Source organism: Tachypleus tridentatus, chromosome 4, assembly GCF_004210375.1.
Source record: "Tachypleus tridentatus isolate NWPU-2018 chromosome 4, ASM421037v1, whole genome shotgun sequence".
Lineage (NCBI taxonomy): Eukaryota > Metazoa > Arthropoda > Merostomata > Xiphosura > Limulidae > Tachypleus > Tachypleus tridentatus.
In genome coordinates, this window is record NC_134828.1 from 118,958,110 (window position 1) to 118,979,654 (window position 21,545).

At 36.6% G+C, this 21,545-nt stretch overlaps 1 protein-coding gene across 2 annotated transcripts in view; it reads left to right on the forward strand.

Moving 5' to 3' along the window:
* LOC143249952 (uncharacterized) overlaps window positions 1-21,545 on the forward strand; it is a 107,889-nt gene that overhangs the window by 64,503 nt on the left and 21,841 nt on the right. For both annotated transcript variants that reach the window (XM_076500586.1, XM_076500587.1), the window contains exons 5-8: window positions 539-622; window positions 964-10,812; window positions 11,161-13,695; window positions 18,167-18,289. In XM_076500586.1, coding sequence (XP_076356701.1) covers window positions 539-622; window positions 964-10,812; window positions 11,161-13,695; window positions 18,167-18,289 — 12,591 coding nt within the window. The remainder of the gene's footprint in view (window positions 1-538; window positions 623-963; window positions 10,813-11,160; window positions 13,696-18,166; window positions 18,290-21,545) is intronic.

Genomic DNA, 21,545 nt, shown 5'->3' on the forward strand with positions numbered 1-21,545 from the left:
GTCTATCAGAAGGCTGTGCGTGGGTAGCCCTTGTGGAACTTTGCACTAAATTTTGGTATGAATGAGTTTACCCATATAAACGCTGTTATAGGTGAAAATGTTACTTCTAATATTTTTGCGAGTTTTGTGTTAATAGCTAAATGCTGGTTAAATGTCCGGTTGAATGTCTGGTTAAATTATCTTTTACTTGCTTTTTAAAAAAAAGCACGATGCAAAGAATCTAATAAAATTTATATGTCGAACATCAGAAAAAACTGACTTAGTTGAATATAAACTATGCTACTCTACGTAAATAATAAACCAACAAAATATTTATATACTTTTTATATGTTTTCACTACTGAAACAACGAACACATTACACTTATGATTGACCTCGTTCTTGAAGTAAGGACTACTAATATTTATATATTGAAAATGTATGGAATATTTTTATTATCCTGAAAATTACAATCACTTTGATTTCAGTAAACGTACTTAAAAATAGGTACTATTATTATAAATTGCTATTATATAAAGTAACTATTACTTATATTTCAGATCTTTCCGGAAATCACAAGAATTATATCTGTTCTGAGAAGAACCAACTCTTCTTGGCTCCCGAAAGAATAAAAAGACAAACAGGTTAGTGTTTGAGAATGGACAGCCCAGATTACAATTTATTTTAGTTCTTTGGAATATTGATTTAATTATGAAATAGATAAACATAAATGTGTGCGTTTCATTTTATTCTTGCTTTAAATGCTATTAATATAAGGTTTTGTAAGATAACAGATTATTACAGGACGTACATTATAGAAATACTTTGAAAGTTACTGGGGCGGGCAGGCGAGTGTCATACATAGTACAATGTAAAAGACACTAAATATTGCATCATAGTACCAGTAATACTTGTGTCACTTTAATTGTAGCTAGTTTAGATACAGCTAAGTATACTGTTGCTATTTCCACACTGACTCGTACAGATGATGCGGGCGAAGACCAGCCTAGTGGTATAGAAGCAGCAACAGTTAATACGACTGAGGTATACGACGTTCTTGAGGATGGCTCTCAGACCACCAGGACTGAACGTAGCTCAACAAGTGTTCCCAGTCCAACAATCAAGGGTTCAGATTTTACTCCTAGTGCCAATCACGATATTTCTAGAGCAACAGGAGGGGGTTTTACAAGTATGAACATAAATCCCACAAAGGTCATTTATCCTTCCAGTTTTGTGTCAAGCACTGAAAATACTATTACCCAGTATGGAACGACAACTGTTTATACTATCCAAGTACAAAGAAAATATATCGATGGAACTTTTGCTCATGTTATGAATGACTATTCTTCGATACTTAATCCAACTTCTTCCTATTCAGCTCTTGATGGATTGCATTCTACAAGTCCACTGTATAGGGTTAGCAGTGAAACCCAAATATTCGGTTCTCTGACCTCCGGTAAGGTTTATCAAACAGCAATAAAAGTTTCTTCTCGTAAACCCCTGGATTATCCAACTAGTAGAGACACATTATCAACACCATTGTTGAACAAACCTAACACTCATGTTTTAATGGATCAAAGTAGACAGAGGGACAATGTTCAGACTCAGCCACTAAAACATTTAAAATATGAAGAAGTCAACGTCGTACCAAGTTTCGTCGTCACGGACACATTCCAGCAAGTTGTTACTGAGTCATTATTGGAAATCACAAGTAATAACAGCGGAACTTCCGAGCTTGAGATGAGTAGCGTCGCTAACGTTAATACCAATAAATTAGTTATTATAACATCAGCCCTTGAAAGATCTTTACAGCCCAAACTTTCCACTCGTACATATATTCACAATGACGAAACACCAGAAGTCGAAAGTCTTAATAAGAGACGTTTTTTAGAAGATATTACTTCAAACATTCCATATTTAGACAGTAATACTGTTTTGCATTCCACGATTGTACCTGGAAAATATACCAAGATATTGTTATCAAAAGACCAAGAAGTGACGCTTAATTACAAAGATGATGAAGACATTAATATGAACGTAGCTGAACAACCAGAGGTTATTCTTTCTTCTACCAGAAGATTTTCATCTAAACATTCTGTGAAAAATATTGATAAAAGTTTAGAAAAACCCAAAACAGTGGATAAAAATAGAATACACAAAATCACAATTCATGAAATCGGAAAAGTGACAGCACGTGAAGCTAATCGTGGAATTCCAGAGTTTTCTGGTATTAGGACATTAAAAGTTACCTCGAACGGACATGAAAATTCTAAGACGATAGCTAAATCAACAGGTTTCACTGCTTATAAAGAACAGCTGGGAACTGTTTTGGATACGGCAGGAACTAAAACAGTAGGAAAAGTAGGAACAGTTATGCCCATCAATGCTGGAGGTGCTACCGCCTACCCAGAAGAATTCTCGAAGAAGTCCTCTAACGTTGCTTTAAGCAGAGAAGGAAAAAGGTTAAACATATTTAGTCATCCAGCTGGGTTGGAGAGTGGCCGTGTTATTATCACTGATAGATTTTACTTACCACCTACCTTTGGAGATCACGATCAGACTCATCCTGATGATGAAGCACCACCCCAAGATCTTTACTTTCAAAAATATCTGTCGACAAAAGTTGAGTCATCTTACACCGGAGGTAACCTACAGGAATATCTGTTACTACCATCTTTAATTCAGCCACATAATGAAAACGAATATACCAGAATAACAAAAACCATCAGTCAGTTTGGTCCAGTATTTGATCCTCTACTTGAAGCAGTTACTGATGGAAGTACAGAGGAAGAAAACATTCATCTAACTTATCCATATTATCACACTAAGCATGAAAAAGATGAGAGTTTTGACGCTAGGAGAAGAAATACATTTCCGACAATACAATCAAAACTTACACTGTATGGGTTTCTAGAATTTTCTACAACAATTTCTGGAACGGAAGTTATCTTCCTTCCATCAGTTACTGAGGGCTCAGGAACAAAAACTTCAGACTTTAAGCATCCAAGTCGACTTACAAACAGTGGCCCACAGTATGTACCTAAGGAATCAATAGATAAAAGTTTAGTGGCACATACTTATGATCCAATGTTTGGTACTCAAACAAGGCAGTTTATATCTCAACGATCTATGTCAACTTCGACATACAGCGAAGCGGTTGACATGATGAAAACAGTATCCACATCAACTATAATAACGAAAGCAACGAAAACGCCGAAATCGAGACAACAAAAGAATTTAAAACATACTATTGAAACATCATATGTTACGGAAACAATTCCAGTCTTACATACAACAATGTTTCTAACTAATCTGGCAAGTAGCAACGCTTTGGATACAAACGAATCTGTGAACAAACATCGTCAAAGTAGAACGCAAACAAATAGCGAAAAAAACAAGGTTGTTGACAATAATATTTCTGCTACACCACTTCTTACTGACGTCCACTCTTTTACTGTTGCAGCTCATCCAACAGGATTCATCACCTCACTTGTTGGTACAGATGTAAATGACAGTACAACCATTAAGTGGAAGTCGTTGATCTTTGGGACTTACATTAAGGGAACGTATGCTCATTTAATAAAAAGTACATCGAGTATTCTCATAATGTTGCAACAGACTGAAAAATCCTTTGCGACTAAGTCAATTGACCCTTCACTGAGCCCTCAAGACAACTGGCTCTCCATGAATCAAAACAAAAAGAATAAATTCGATTTCAAAAGTAAATTACAAAAACATTTATTTTCTGAACAAAGAAGAACGGAGTTGGAAAAAATAAGTTCAGAAGGATACGTTAATAGTACTAAACTTGAAAATATTAAAATAAACCCCAAAATGATAGCCGATGACGAAAATGTTATAACGATAACTGGAAGCCATGTAAGTGAAGACATTTTGACGAGTGCCTTTCATAAGTCATTTGTTTCAAAGGTTTCGTTTGAAAAACAATCCAATTTCCTTACACCTTCACTGTCATTGTTACCTGAATACGCAACTGTTAATGTTATGAACGGTACATTTCAAGGTAAGAGAATTCTTGATGATGATGGTGGTGTAGTGACCTTTCTGTCATCATTCAGAATGGGTGAAGCTTCTGGCATTGTAGTGAATAGTGTGTTGATGCCAAGTTATTCTACTGTTAACTCTATGTATTATCACTCTTTCCAAAATCCTTCAATAGACTCTAGCCTTGATGAACAAACTTTAGAAAGTACTTCAAGACATGCAACTCCAAACCTTGACGGAAAATCAGATGACACTAGTTTTGATCCTACAAAATATTCTGGTACGGAGTTCTTAGAGGAAGTAAAAGAAACAGATGATTTCGTAGCCTCATATTTTAATGCAATAGAGACAGAAATGGATTCAATAAAGTTTGTCCAACAAGGAACTCGAACAAATGATCTGGAACCAAATGTTTCGAACCCCGCAACGCTGTTCGAACACGTGCCTTCAAAATCATTGAAAACTTTTGAAATCAAATCGATTGAAAGGTTTCGCACTAAACCGAGTAAAAGTTTAGCTCCATTGATAAAATGGACTGAAGAACCCCCTTCTGAGCAAGACGACTCAAGAAAACATATCGTTCATCGTAAAACAACTTACTACACAACTTACACTTACCTTACAACTTATCAGAGAAGCAGAGGTACTTCGGTGAGGACTAGGAAGAAAACAGTAACAAATGTATTGACAGTTAGTGGGGAAACTTCAGTTATCCCTACTGTTATTACATCCGCTCCAGATATTAAAACATTATACACATATTATCCAACGATTTCAGCAGACGAGTCAGTTATATCAAGTAGTTTAAATACAGTTACAAATATAAAAATGGTACATTCTAGAGCAGGTGGTCATTTTCAAACACAGTCACAACCTACTGAAATAATACCATCACAAACATCTTCTAGTGAAAATCTGACAACCCTTACATCTTACATTACATTGTTTAAGGATAATTATCCTGTAATTACCACAGTTGTACCATTGTTAACAACCACACCAATTATGATGAATCCTGATCCCAACGGAACAACAGAGAAGACGGGGGGATTTTTTATCACTAGTGTAAAACCTTTTTATACAACGTACACGTTTTTCACGACATTTTTCATTGGTGAGACACAGTCTCTGTCCACTCATGAGGAGACAGTAACAAGGTACAAGACACTTTCCATTTCACCAAAACAAGTATCGTCCATAAACAGTGCCGCAGTGTCCTCATTTTCAGCTACACCCGAGATAACCGAAACTTTTAGTCCTCAATCGGTGAAACATCATGAAGGAACCTCTTCAACCACCCCTCTTGTCACTTACACAATCTTTACTACTTTATATGTGAATGGAAGCTCCATAGTTACGTCCAACACAGTCGTTAAACCAGACGTGCCTAGTACAACAAGAAACAGTGTAAGAGAAAGTCAACTCAACAGCAAAGACCTTTTGAAGTCAGAAAATGATGCAAATTTAAAACTGAATAGCCAATCTTCAACGGTTGGATTCCAAACAAGTAGCTTACTAAGTGATAATACAGGTGTCTTGGAAGAGATAGAAAAAGAAGGGAACATTAGATCTCCAGTTTTGTATAATAAAAGAAAATTACTCTATGTGGAGGAAGAAGAAGAAAAGAGTTCAATTGATCTGGAGAAAGAACAAACTTATAGTGATTTAACTGCAAGAAAAAACGATGACCTGTTCCATCCATATGTCAAAGTTAACAGTGGACTCGTGGAGCGTTCAGTCGAAGACACCTCGTCTGAGCCAGATGAAGACTACCAAAAAGAGAATGACCCATATCCAACTGGACTTATTCAGTCAATGGAAGCTAAAGAAGTCATTGATGGCGTAACAACAGTTTATGCTACTGAAGTATATGGTACGTTTATAGATGGCGCTTACGCACAGATAGTCCAAAGTGCAGTAAAAGTATATTCAGAGTCACCAAATGCTATTGACAGCACGGGTAGTAACCAATCACCTCAGTCAACAGCAGTTCTCGGTGCTGAAGTACATGCAAGACCCAAGGAAAGTTTTCAGAAAGTTGGTCTCTTATCATCTTATACTAACAGTGAGGTTAATGATCAAACAACTACATTCTACACCACAAATCTCTACGGAACTTACGTTGGAGATATTTACGCACACATAGCGCACACTACCTCTTCTGTCCAAATACCAGAATCATCAAAATCTTCAACGGGCTTAATATCATCTTCAACCTCTTCTGAAGTCCATGGGTCTTATACAACATTCTGGGTCACCCAGTTATTTGGAACATATTTTAATGGGTTTTATGCTCACGTAGCTTCCACATTTTCTTCTGTGCAGGTTTCGCCAACAAAAACGGAAGAAGAGTACTTTATAAAAACTTTAAATCACTTGGATTATAGTTCAAAAAAACATCATGCGTTCATTCCCGACTTTAAATCAACTTCCGTTTTACCTTCTATTTTTGGTTCCAAAGAATCGATAAAACCAAGCTTTATAGTGTCAGACAGTAGTCGAGAAACGAACAGAAACTCTGTTACGGCAACACCATCATTATCTGGTTATAAAACAGGACTTTTATCTTCTTACCTTTCAACAGCACTGAATACGGGAGTTACTACTTTATACACCACGAACATTTACGGAACATACATTGGTGGAATATATGCTCAGATTGCTGAAACCACAAGTGAAGTTCAGACAGCTGCTCCAACATCCGATATCCCCCAGAAACCAACGGGTCTACTTTCTTCGTTAGTCAGCAGTGAAGTACATGACGAAACAGTAATCTACTATACCACACAGATCTATGGGACATACTTTGGTGATTACTATGGTCAAGTGGCCAAGACTGTCTCTAGGTCAGTCGTTCAAAGTATAGAAGAAGAGAATGAAGCCACAGTTAATCCGTCTGTAGCGATTCAACATGAAACTGGACTAATTTCTTCTGTTATAATCAGCAGTGTCGTATATAGAGGTACAACAACGCTACATGTATCGGAAATATATGGCACTTATATAGGGAGCGTCTATGCACACGTTGCAAAGTCTACGACAAGGGTCTTACCCGTAGAAATAATTCCTAGTAACAATACACCAGAAAGTACGGTAGAGAAAGCTTTTTTATCAAGAACATCACATGAAGACAACCTCAGTAGATCCCAGTCAGTGTTATCTACGAAGTTGGACTCAATCGTAATACAGTCGGGACTGTTGAAAAGTAACATCTCACCATCACGTGATATTACATCAACGTCATCTTCTAAACAAACAGAAGTATCTAGAACCGGGTTAATATCTACCATAATAAGCACAGAGATAAATGACGGAACTACAACTCTTCATACATCCGAGATATATGGAACGTACATTGGCGGATTTTATGCCCATATTGGAAAGAAAACTTCACAAGTTTTGCCAAAGTCTGAAATAAGAAGTTCAACTCCTTCTCAAACAGTTGGTGTGATATCGTCAAATGTTATGACAGAAATAAACGAAGGGATTACCACACTTCACACTAAAGAAATAATTGGGACGTACTTTAATGGGCTGTATGCACACGTAGCACGAGAAACTTCCTCTGTCATTGAACCGTCAACAAGTGAACCTGCAAGTGATAAAACAGGCTTGATTTCCTCTGTGATATCGAGCGAAATCCATGGAAGTTTAGCGACTATATATACAAAAGAAATTCATGGTACATATTTTAACGGATTTTATGCTCACGTAGCAAGAAGCTCATTCCACGTCGTACCTGTCTCGACATATAACGAAAGAGAACTGACTTCAAAGTTTACCAAAACCCTTATAAGCAGCGAGAAAACATTTCCGAGTAGTTCTCTGAAGCAAATAGATGAGACACGTGACATTAGTCCTGTATCATCTACTGTCCAAGACACCTTTTTTGTAAGCAATGTATCGGGACAGCCCGACAAGTTTGATGTTAGAAGCAAAGAAAATGACACTAAACAGGACATTTTGCTAGTGTCAAACGCAGAGTTTCGCACAGAAAGTCGACCCAGCACCACGACATTTGAACTTTCAGAAGAAAAGAATATTTCGACAATACTTACAAAGTCTATAAATTCTGATATAAATACATTAGAATCTTCTTATGTTCAACCAGAAATAAAGGTAGATCACGATAGCAACAACCAAGCTCTTACTAAGAAAAAACAACATGAAAAAACTACTGTTGACTATTTACAATCCGAAAAAGAAGATATTTCTAAAGTTACTACGCAAAGTTCAAGACCTTTCCTTCATTTTCCATCCTTAATGAGAGGACTTGATGTCAGTAATGAAGAGGCCAAAGATACGGTTTACGATGGTGATTACACAGACGACAGTACGAACGAATCTCTTGATGCAAAGGAAGAAGGTAATTTAGAAAGTGAAGATGATTTTTTCGAATCTTTTGATGAAGATACTGGTTTAACAGATGCCAAGATAAAGAAAGATAATGATTACTATGAAGATTATTATGATAATTACGATGACAACATATCACAAAATTCAAAAACTAAGAACAGACAAGCAAAGGAAAAGACGAGAATTTTTCATTTAGGTCAAAATAGATCACATACATCAGGAAAAACGCGTGAAAAATCTAATAACATATCGACATCAAAAGTACAAGTTAATGACAATACAGAGAGTCACGATTCAACTGAAGATAATAGGCCACAAATTAGAATTAGACCATTTAGACAAAGAAAAAGGCCATCATTTCTTCTTCCCACAAGACCAACCCACAAACCTCCTGCTTTTAACATTAGGTTTAGGCGTCCAATATTAAGACGCCGAATAGATAGTACTGAAGAAGATACGGACGAACAAGATACTAATTATACAGAAAATGATGAAGCATACACAAGTCCTTTGCCATCTTTGCGATCTAGATTTAGAATTCAAGGACAAAGAAGGAAAAATGGTTTTCAGTTTCGAAGTCGATTGTCAGAATCCAGATTCAACCATTTTCCTTCAAACAATAGGCGATCTACATTTAGTTCCCAACCGCAAGCTGAAGAAAGATCTGACTATGATGATTCTTATCTTGAAGAAGACAACATCACTGAAGATTATGAATATACAGATGATATTGAAGAAAATAGTTCACTAGACAGGGAAAATCGTTTTCGTCCTTTAAGGTCAACTTTAGGACCCAGAAATGGGCGTCGCTCACGGTTATTTGGAAGAAGAAACGCTGCAAGGTTTGGAAGGCGATCTCGTAGAAAACAAGAAAAAGACATTGACGATGAAGACGTACATGAGAAGCCAAATCACACTCGTAATGCCAGAATTCGTCTAAGAAGGCCAAAGGGCAGACGTTCAAGAAACCGAGGGCAGTCACTGCGAAGTTCTTTTAATGCAGTAAGCAAAGAGGACCCAGATGAAGACGGTCGACGAGAGGTCAGATTCCGGGGACAAAGACGGCGTCCAACTTTTGATCCGCGGTCGTGGAGAAAAACATTAGTTGAAACCAGTACTTCGTCTTTAGTAACACCCACACAAACGCCGGTTACTGTAACTTCCGTTATAACAACTGTTAAAATACTGCCAATCTACCATGGATTTAAGACATCTTATGCAACGTTGACTACTACAACTTTCGGTAGTAGTGTCATTCAACCATCGGAATATTCTGCGGTCACCTCGGATGGAATCACAAAAACAATTTATTCTTCCAAGACAAATGTACCAGATATTAATGGACCTACAGATCAGCTTCATACTACCATAACAGAGATTCTTATCACTACATCACCGTGGGAATCAACACATTTAGTAACTTTAAAAATTGGTTATAGTACAAGAACAGATACAATAACAGACACCCGGATTCTAACTACACTGTCGACAATTCTCAGCACTATTAGTCCAGAAGCAAGTGCTCCCTCTGCTGCCCAACAACAGTTTCCAGTTCCCTTTTATCAGGGAATTTCTCCGAATTCTGTTAGTTACATAACTTCGTCTAGCTCTTTTGTAACTACAAAACCTTTTGTTTCAACCAGAATATTGCCTTTGGTCATTAGAGGCAGAACGAGATACCGTACTCTAACAACTACAACTTTTTCAGAGACTACAATTGTGACAACAACAACTATTTTAGTTCCTCAAGCACAAGTACAAACACATGCACCAATGGTTCAACAACCATATTTTCCGTTTCCTCAGTTAACAACCGAACTGACATTTTACGTTTCAGGTGCTGATGGACGACTGAAACCCGTTGTGACACAGGTTGCAGTACCCTTTTATCAACAACCTGTGTTACATACAAAAGTTGCTAGAAGCTTGCAAACACAAGTCAGCTGGTTTGCTACTAAAACACCAGATAGTTACCAAGGATTTACAAATACTGTTTACAGGGTGGAGGATGACACTCACTCTGTGGTATTATTAAGCTCAGGACTGGAAGGTTTGAGCTACATGTCGGATGGAACTGATTCAAAGATTCCTACAGAAATGCTGAAGTCGTTGTACATCAGTGTTTCTCAGCGTAAAACGTCGGATATTGACCTTACCACTATATTTAAAGGAAAACTAACAGAAATCTACGAAGCATCTGCTATAGTGAAAGATAGTGGAGGGAAAAATAATGATGATGAAGAAGCGATGTTCAGTGATACAAAATCTATAAATGACATACAAGAGCAATATGGCGTTGGATTACGATTCAATATCAGAAAATTACATCAGAGTCTGGAAGATGATAAAGAAGTCAGAATTTCTGATGAACATTTAGATTCAGATAGTGAAGTATTCCTTGATAATTATGATGACAGAAGACGGAATTTCGGATCACGTAGAAAAAAGAAAAACCAGGAAGACAAAATATTTGGTGAGTATGAAAGTAATCAAGAATTTTACAAAGACCTAAGGCCACAGGTGGGTGTGAAAAGGTTACATAATGGTTTGTCTCCTGTCACAGCTCTTCCTCAGTCGATACCTCAGTCAGCCACACATATAGGTATTGATTTTCAGGGTTATAAAGTCAGTGATGATGATTCTACTGTCGATTTATTTTCAAATGTAGGTTTAGAGGAAAAAAATAGGGGTAGTGACCGGACACGTGTTTCTGGCTTCGAAAGAGTAATAAAAGTGAATGACAAACTTAAAGAGGGTATTCTTACTAACGGACAGGACTTAAAACCAAGAAACCTAGTAACACGACAATTTTCTCTGGTAGGTACACCACCTGAAGAGGAAGGGTTTGGCAGGAGACTACCAAAGGATGGCAGAGATGAAGAAGAATCAGATGGAACTACAAATGAAGATGACGGCTTCACGAAACGTAGGAGAGTTATCATTCGGAAACTAAGGCCGTTGACAAACGTATCTAGAGGACAAACGCATTCTAATGAGTATGGGTTACGACGTACACCTGTGGTGATTAAACGGAAAATACCACGACAGAATTTTTCCAATTTAGAAAATGTAAAGAGAAATGAACTAAAGTCTGCCTTGAACGTTAAAAATGATGTAGAAAAAACACATCAAGAAACGAAAGGAGAAAACACACGGGGCGAAGCTGCTAGTACCGAAAACGTTGTAAGTGATAACTCAGAAGCAGTGAGGCGTATCATTCGCATAAGAAGGCCTGGGAGTGGAAAGAAAAGAAAAGTCGTTGTAACAAAAAGACCTAATGCTGTACACCCGTCTCACATTTTAGGTTCGCTGCAGCCGCGAGGTCCCATTACTAATGACGGTGTAGAAAGTCATGAACAGAGAAACGCTGTAGATTCAGATTTGAACCGTGTATTTTCTCAGAGTGTTATTAGTAAGAAAAGCTTATCTCCATTAGGTTTCATTACAAGTGCTGATCCTGAAAAATTAATTCCTTTTACTTATTATACCACGTACACCTACTTTACAACCTTTCTACATGGCACAGACACTGTATATACCAGTCGCGAGACTGTTTTGTCCAATGTCTTCTCTCATGCGCCTAACTCTGACGTGGTAAAGGTTATACAAAGTAACGGTGGATACACAGTACCACCCAGTGGCTATACCATAATACCGTTAGGTTCTAGGACCGGTGGAGGAGCTACAACAATTGTCCATTTAGGGTCCCGACTACAGATATTCAACAGCGACATATACAGTGGAGTCTTCCAAACAGCTTCTGTGGATCCTCCCAGAAATCAACAAAGTCCAAACTTAAATATTCACGTGGAAAATTTGGACAAAATAGAACTAAATGCTCTAGCATCGCTTCCAAGAACATATTTTACGTTTTTCACATATTTTTACACATTCTATGATGGCCTGAGTACAAGGCAGTCAGTACGCGCGGAAACCATTACTAATATCGTGTCTAAAAGTGAACCCTTTTCAGCAAACATATACTCAAGCACAATCAATAGTGATGGTTTCTTGACTATTGGGCCAGAGAGCCGTGTTGTGAACCTTGGATCTCGAAAAGTGGGTGGTACCACTACAGAGGTAAACATTGGACTTAAAACGTTATTATATTTTGATGGCATCAGTAATGTTGTGGTCCAGAAGATCACTGAAACAGCTTCCTTTAGTCCATCAAACGTAGAATCATTACCAACAAGACTTGCAGAGAACGAGCTGGAATCATCTTATAAACCATCGAGCTATCATTCGTCCTCAATAAATCCAACAGAATTGCAACCATCTTACGTTTCAGCGAGTGACTTTATTCCATCAGAGCCAGATGATGATGCAACTCCCGAAATATCTTTAGATAATACAATAGAAAATGCTGGTGAAACTAGTAAACCACGCGTGCGCATTTTGACTTCCTTAGTGAGGCGTCCTTCTTACTCATTGAGAAGCCGTGTATTTAGACCAAGGCCTGGAGTAGTTGTCAGAGTAAGACCTGGACCATCAAGAAATAAAGAGAGACCAGAATCAGGGAAATCTGTAACTTATGCTGAAACGTCCCAAAGTCCAGAACTTGCAAGTAGCCTTAGTTATTCCGAGGAAAGTGACATAGTTGAAAATTCACCTCTAAGTCTGTTGTCCTCATCAATTAACACCGTTTCTTCTAGATACGACAGTAATGATGATGTGGAAGAAGGTATAGATATATCTGACGAAGTATTAGCTACTCCTGCTTTGTCTCTGTCTACAGATGTTAATTTAAACATTGTTAACACAGATAAGATACAAAACGACCTCGAAGAAACTCCAGATGTAGTTGATGCAGCTTCAAAGCAAGGAAGACCAACCAGAAAACGGTTGACAGTGACAGTTCGGAGGCCGTTTGGGGCTGGACGAATTAGCAGAACTAATACAAGATTCGTTCTTCCTTCAAAACTTGATATCACAACTCGACCACGCTACTATGTTGTAACAAGAACAGGACCACGTGGAGTGGTCGCTCCTTCGCGACGACCATATAGTGTGAAAGTTAGCCGGCGTCTAAGACCTGCTATTTCTACTGAAGAGCTCGAGTCATCCGGACCAGTGACGGTGCATTATGAAACGTACACTACATTTACTTCGGTCCCAGTTATCTTTGGTTTGGAAACTAGCTTTAGGAGTGTTCTTCTGACTGCGTCTTCTCCCGTTGTTGCACCACAAGACTCTCCACATTTTATCCTGGATACTGCCACGATCCAGCCTACTGAAACCATCCTGGTTACCTTCTACACCACTACCACCTTCACAGTTCCCTATACTGTTGGAAGTCAGACGTTATTTACTACTGTGGAACAGACCAACTCCCGAGTCGTCACTCAAACCTATGGTAAGTTCCAGATGCATATAACTCAGTTTTATCAGCTAAAAATCAGCAAATACAACTTTAAAACTTGTCACTTTCGAAACGAAACGTTACACTGCCTTCTACTGTGGCTCAGCACTGAGCTTGAAGGCTTAGAACGCAAAAATCCTGTGTTAAATTCCTACTCAAAGCGCAGGGACCTTTTACATTTAAAAAATTAAACCAAACTCCCCTCACACTTTGTTTTAACGGTATCTCAGATTCATAATAAAATGCTTAACATTATTTACGTGACGACGCGGAAACATGCATGTTAAATTAGTTTTTAAGGGTAGTTTAGGTCACAAAAATAGTTTGAAAGTAAGTTATTAAATATCATTTTACACTGCGTAATCCCTTGTCTGTTGTAAACTCGGTGATTTATAATATTCATGTGTTTGTTTAGGGAGAAACTGTTAATTGTTTCAATAAAATATTCCAATAATTGTTTGAAACAAAAGTAATGTGATGTTAACTAAAGAAAAACCACAAATATGTTACATACAAGAGATTCCACATTTATCTAATGATATTGTTACATGCAAGAGATTCCACATTAATCTGATGATATTGTTACATACAAGAGATTCCACATTAATCTGATGATATTGTTACATACAAGAGAATCCACATTAATCTAATGATATTGTTACATGCAACTGATTCCACATTAACCTAATGATATTGTTACATACAAGAGATTCCACATTAATCTAATGATATTGTTACGTGCAAGAGATTCCACATTAATCTAATGATATTGTTACATGCGACAGATTCTACATTAATCTAATGATATTGTTACATGCGAGAGATTCCACATTAATCTAACGATATTGTTACATGCAAGAGATTCCACATTAATCTAATGATATTGTTACATGCGAGAGATTCCACAATAATCTAATGATATTGTTACATGCGAGAGATTCCACATTAATCTAATGATATTGTTACGTGCAACATATTCCACATTAATCTAATGATATTGTTACATACAAGAGATTCCACATTAATCTAATGATATTGTTACATGCAAGAGATTCCACATTAATATAATGATATTGTTACATACCAGAGATACCACATTAATCTAATGATATTGTTACATGCAACAGATTCCACATTAACCTAATGATATTGTTACATACAAAATATTCCACATTAATCTAATGATATTGTTACATGCGAGAGATTCCACATTAATATAATAATATTGTTACATGCGAGAGATTCCACTTTAATCTAATGATATTGTTACACATGAGATTTCACATTTATCTAATGATATTGTTACACGCGAGATATTCCACATTTATCTAATGATATTGTTACACGCGAGAGATTCCACATTTATCTAATGATATTGTTACACGCGAGAGATTCCACATTTATCTAATGATACTGTGAAGTAGATGGTTGTTCTTTTTAAAGAAAAGCCACATTAGGCAATCTGCTTTACTTTCTACTGATTATCAAACTTTAGGTTTTAACGTTGTAAGCCCGTAAGCTTACCTGTCTCCATCCGGGGGATGAGTTATGGTGATAAAATAATTAGTTTGAAACGAAGCCCTTATACATTGAATGATACTATCATTGCTATTTATTCGTCATTCTTAATAAAAATATATAGATATAGAAAGAGAGATCCTGGCTTAAGATACAACAAAACGGTTTGATAGATCCCCCTGCCAGCTGATTGCTGTATTGCACTACCAGTAAATTCACCACATTGTCCTTGAGGTTGCTTTATCAAAGAAGCGACTTTCTAATGACAGTGTCAACTACTTATTCCATTCGCTACTCACCTTATCAGAAAATAAAACTGTATTGATTGGGTTCTAGCTTGTATGTTTCAAAGTTTAGGCTTGTGTCCTCAGATATCATAACACTATCAATTTTAAATCTTCCTTACTAGATAACCCTTCTATGATAAAATTACTCTAACTACCCCCTTCCTTACTAGATAACCCTTCTATGATAAAATTACTCTAACTACCCCCTTCCTTACTAGGTAACCCTTCTATGATAAAAGTATCCTAACTACCCCTTTCCTTACTAGATAACCCTTCTATGATAAAATTACTCTAACTACCCCTTCCTTACTAGATAACCCTTCTATGATAAAATTACTCTAACTACCCCTTCCTTACTAGGTAACTCTTCTATGATAAAAGTATCCTAACTACCCATTTCCTTACTAGATAACCCTTCTATGATAAAATTACCTTAACTACCCTCTTCCTTACTAGATAACCCTTCTATGATAAAATTACTCTTAACTAATTCCTTCCTTACTATGTATCTCTGTCTGTGATAAAATTACTCTAACTACCCCTTCCTTACTAGGTAACCCTTCTGTGATAAAATTATCCTAACTGCCCTTTCTAACTAGATAACCCTTCTATGATAAAATTACTCTAACTACCCCCTTTTTTACTAGGTAACCCTTTCTATGATAAAAGTATCCTAACTACCCCTTTCCTTACTAGATAACCCTTCTATGATAAAATTACCTTAACTACCCTCTTCCTTACTAGATAACCCTTCTATGATAAAATTACTCTAACTACCCCTTTCCTTACTAGATAACCCTTCTATGATAAAATTACTCTAACTACCCCTTCCTTACTAGATAACCCTTCTATGATAAAATTACTCTAACTACCCTTTTCCTTACTAGATAACCCTTCTGTGATAAAGGTGCTCTAACTACCCTTCCTTACTAGATAACCCTTCTATGATAAAATTACTCTAACTACCCATTTCCTTACTAGGTAACCCTTCTATGATAAAATTACTCTAACTACCCCTTCCTTACTAGATAACCCTTCTATGATAAAATTACTCTAACTACCCCTTTCCTTACTAGATAACCCTTCTATGATAAAATTACTCTAACTACCCATTTCCTTACTAGATAACCCTTCTATGATAAAATTACCTTAACTACCCTCTTCCTTACTAGATAACCCTTCTATGATAAAATTACTCTAACTAATTCCTTCCTTACTAGGTATCTCTTCTATGATAAAATTACTCTAACTACCTCTTCCTTACTAGGTAACCCTTCTATGATAAAATTACTCTAACTACCCCTTCCTTACTAGATAACCCTTCTATGATAAAATTACTCTAACTACCCCTTTCCTTACTAGATAACCCTTCTATGATAAAATAACTCTAACTACCCATTTCCTTACTAGATAACCCTTCTATAGTAGAATTACTCTAACTATCCCCTTCCTTACTAGATAACCCTTCTATGATAAAATTACTCTAACTACCCCCTTCGTTACTAGGTAGCCCTTCTATAGTAGAATTACTCTAACTACCCCCTTCCTTACTAGGTAACCCTTCTATGATAAAATTACTCTAACTACCCCTTCCTTACTAGATAACCCTTCTATAGTAGAATTACTATAACTACCCCCTTCCTTACTAGATAACCCTTCTATGATAAAATTACTCTAACTATCCCCTTCCTTACTAGGTAACCCTTCTATGGTAGAATTACTCTAACTACCCCCTTCCTTACTAGATAACCCTTCTATGATAAAATTACTCTAACTACCCCCTTCCTTACTAGGTAACCCTTCTATGATAGAATTACCCTAACTACCCTTTCTCTAAACCGTTTACAATAAGGCAAGGTTCTAAACATCAAACTGTACACAAATAATGCTTAATTAATAATTTCTATAGAGAAATAATCATCTGTTTAGATGCATAACCAATATGTGTTTATAAATTAACCCTAAAATTCTATTAACTACGTTACTAGCGACAGAACAACAGAAAATCACATCAGAGACGTAACTGACTTATACACTTCTATAACAAGCTATTTTATTCAGTGAGTGAGTATTTGTTTATTTTGGATACGAGATCTAAATTACGATAACCTAAATGTTAATCATTACTTTGAAATTACTCTAATTAAAGTTCATTTGTCTAATTTACTAAGTGAAAATACCCATCTGGTATGTGTTTTATCTATTTCTAATATCTTAATAGTTTTTCTATCACTCCGGTATTAATACCCATCTGGTATGTGTTTTATCTATTTCTAATATCTTAATAGTTTTTCTCTCACTCCGGTATTAATACCCATCTGGTATGTGTTTTATCTATTTCTAATATCTTAATAGTTTTTCTCTCACTCCGGTATTAATACCTATCTGGTATGTGCTTTATCTATTTCTAATATCTTAATAGTTTTTCTCTCACTCCGGTATTAATACCCATCTGGTATGTGTTTTATCTATTTCTAATATCTTAATAGTTTTTCCACCTCTATATGATTTCGATTGATTCCAATATATTCCATCACATCTACAGGGTCGCGAATATTACTAAGACTAGAAAGTAAACAAAATCTAAGATACGTAAAACAAGCAGTCTTAGAGAAACTATGTATATAATCATTATTTTTGTGCTACTTATAACTTAACAGATCAACCAGATGATATCGGTTATCCGATCTCATCTCGGGATTCCAGTGGTATTTCTTCGTTCTTACCGTCAACAAGTGTTGAATTAGGATTTGGTGGACCCACCACTCATGTAGTTTCTTCAGGTGAGTATCCTATCATATAGACCCTGATATAGAAATAGACACATTTTTTGTTTATGTTTATTGGCCTCAAGGTTTTGACCAGCAGTGTATTAAACACAAAATACCTAAAACATCACTGGCGCCATTTTATCTTGAGTCAACTATTGACCAATCTTAGGAGCTACTAGCATGTATTACTGGTAGGAGCTACTAGCATGTATTACTGGTAGGAGCCACTAGCATGTATTACTGGTAGGAGCTACTAGCATGTATTACTGGTAGGAGCTACTAGCATGTATTACTCGTAGGAGCCACTAGCATGTATCACTGGTAGGAGCTATTAGCATGTATTACTGGTAGGAGCTACTAGCATGTATTACTGGTAGGAGCTACTAGCATGTATTACTGGTAGGAGCCACTAGCATGTATTACTGGTAGGAGCTACAAGCATGTATTACTGGTAGGAGATACTAGCATGTATTACTCGTAGGAGCTACTAGCATGTATTACTCGTAGGAGCTACTAGCATGTATTGCTGGTAGGAGCTACTAGCATGTATTACTCGTAGGAGCTACTAGCATGTATCACTGGTAGGAGCCACTAGCATGTATCGCTGGTAGGAGCCACTAGCATGTATTACTGGTAGGACCCACTAGCATGTATTACTGGTGATCTCTATTATTCAAAACTCCTTTCATGAAGGTCAGTTGTATGAAGAGATTTTTGAAAAACCCCTTGAAATATTGCTTCAGAATATTTGAAAAAAAGCCTTAGTGAATGGAACGAAATATTAAAGCAAATTTTAAAACATTCAGCATCGACTATGAACACTATGAAATTAGTCTAAATACCAGCTAGTCAAAAGTTTAAGATAATATTAAAACGAAGCGTTAATCGGTAAAACGCAACGAAATTTAGTCATTTGTGTTCAAACATTAGCGTTGTAAACATCTCCCACTGCCATCTCCTGTGTTACATTGGGTAAGAACATGGCAAAGGCTGAAATGTTGACAGAGTTTGAATGTGGCAGAATTGTCGAGCTGCAAAAGCAAGGTTTCTCTCAACGTTCCATCGCATTTGTCGTAATAAAATTGCTGTTGCAAATTTCTAAAAAGATCCTGAGGGAGACGGAACGAGAATTTCAAGTGGTCGGTCCAAAAAAATTCCGCCGGCGTTGAGCAGGAGGATTCGACGGGTTATCCGACAAGATACCAGCCGATCGTCGAACCCTTGACGCTCTTACAGACGCAGAATGCAGCTCAAGAACAATAAGACGGCATCTACGAAAGAAAGGCTTTAAAAACCGTAAACGTCTTCAAAGGCCACGCCTCCTTCCATACCACGAAACAGCTCGGTTAAACTTTGCTGAAAAGCACCAAAAAGTGGACGAACCTGGATGGTGCAGTTGGCTTCCAACGTTACTAACACGATAAGGATATCCCACCGGAAACATTTTCTACACGACACAGTGGAGGAGGTTCCAAATGGACGTCAATTTCAAACAGTGCATGATCTTCGTGAAGCCATCTTCACCACTTGGAATAACATTAAAGCGAATATTTGAAGTTATTCGCAATGAGTGGCCGTGCCACTCACTATTGAGTCTTCTTGTTGGGCATTTCCTACTCTGTTTCGGACTTCTTTTTGGTACGGTCTTAAACTTTTCACCAGCTAGTATTTAGGCTAATTTCACAGTATTCACATTTTCCCTATTAAATGCTAAAAAGTTTTTTCTTTTTGTTTTTCCTTTTCTTATTTTCATCTTTACATGTTTTGAGTGAATTAAGGCTTGTATTGGGCAGTTCTTCTAATACATTCATACATGTTTTGAGTGAATTAAGGCTTGTATTGGGCAGTTCTACTCATATATTCAGACATGTTTTGAGTGAATGAAGGCTTGTATTGTGCAGTTCTTCTAATACATTCAGACATGTTTTGAGTGAATTAAGGCTTGTATTGGGCAGTTCATCTAATACATTCATACATGTTTTGAGTGAATTAAGGCTTATAATGGGCAGTTTTTCTAATACATTCATACATGTTTTGAGTGAATTAAGGCTTGTATTGGGCAGTTCTTCTAATACATTCAGACATGTTTTGAGTGAATTAAGGCTTGTATTGGGCAGTTCTTCTAATACATTCATACATGTTTTGAGTGAATTAAGGCTTGTATTGGGCAGTTTTTGTGATACATTCAGACATGTTTTGAGTGAATTAAGGCTTGTATTGTGCAGTTCTTCTAATATATTCATACATGTTTTGAGTGAATTAAGGCTTGTATTGGGAAGTTCTTCTAATACATTCAGACATATTTTGAGTGATTTAAGGCTTGTGTTGGGCAGTTCTTCTAATATATTCATACATGTTTTGAGTGAATTAAGGCTTGTATTGGACAGTTCTTCTAATACATTCATACATGATTTGAGTGAATTAAGGCTTGTATTGGGCAGTTCTTCTAATACATTCAGACATGTTTTAATTGAATAGATGCTTGTATTGGGCAGTTTTTCTAATACATTCATACATGTTTTGAGTGAATTAAGGCTTGTATTGGGCAGTTCTTCTGATACATTCATACATGTTTTGAGTGAATTAAGGCTTGTATTGGGCAGTTCTTCTGATACATTCAGACATGTTTTGAGTGAATTAAGGCTTGTATTGGGCAGTTCTTCTAATACATTCATACATGTTTTGAGTGAATTAAGGCTTGTATTGGGCAGTTCTTCTAATACATTCATACATGTTTTGAGTGAATTAAGGCTTGTATTGAGCAGTTCTTCTAATACATTCAGACATGTTTTGAGTGAATTAAGGCTTGTATTGGGCAGTTCTTCTAATACATTCATACATGTTTTGAGTGAATTAAGGCTTGTATTGGGCAGTTCTTCTAATACATTCAGACATGTTTTGAGTGAATTAAGGCTTGTATTGGGCAGTTCTTCTCATACATTCAGACATGTTTTGAGTAAACTAAGGCTTGTATTGTGCAGTTCTTCTAATATATTCATACATGTTTTGAGTGAATTAAGGCTTGTATTGGGCAGTTTTTCTGATACATTCAGACATGTTTTGAGTGAATTAAGGCTTGTATTGTGCAGTTCTTCTAATATATTCATACATGTTTTGAGTGAATTAAGGCTTGTATTGGGAAGTGCTTCTAATACATTCAGACATATTTTGAGTGAATTAAGGCTTGTGTTGGGCAGTTCTTCTAATACATTCAGACATGTTTTGAGTGAACTAAGGCTTGTATTGTGCAGTTCTTCTAATATATTCA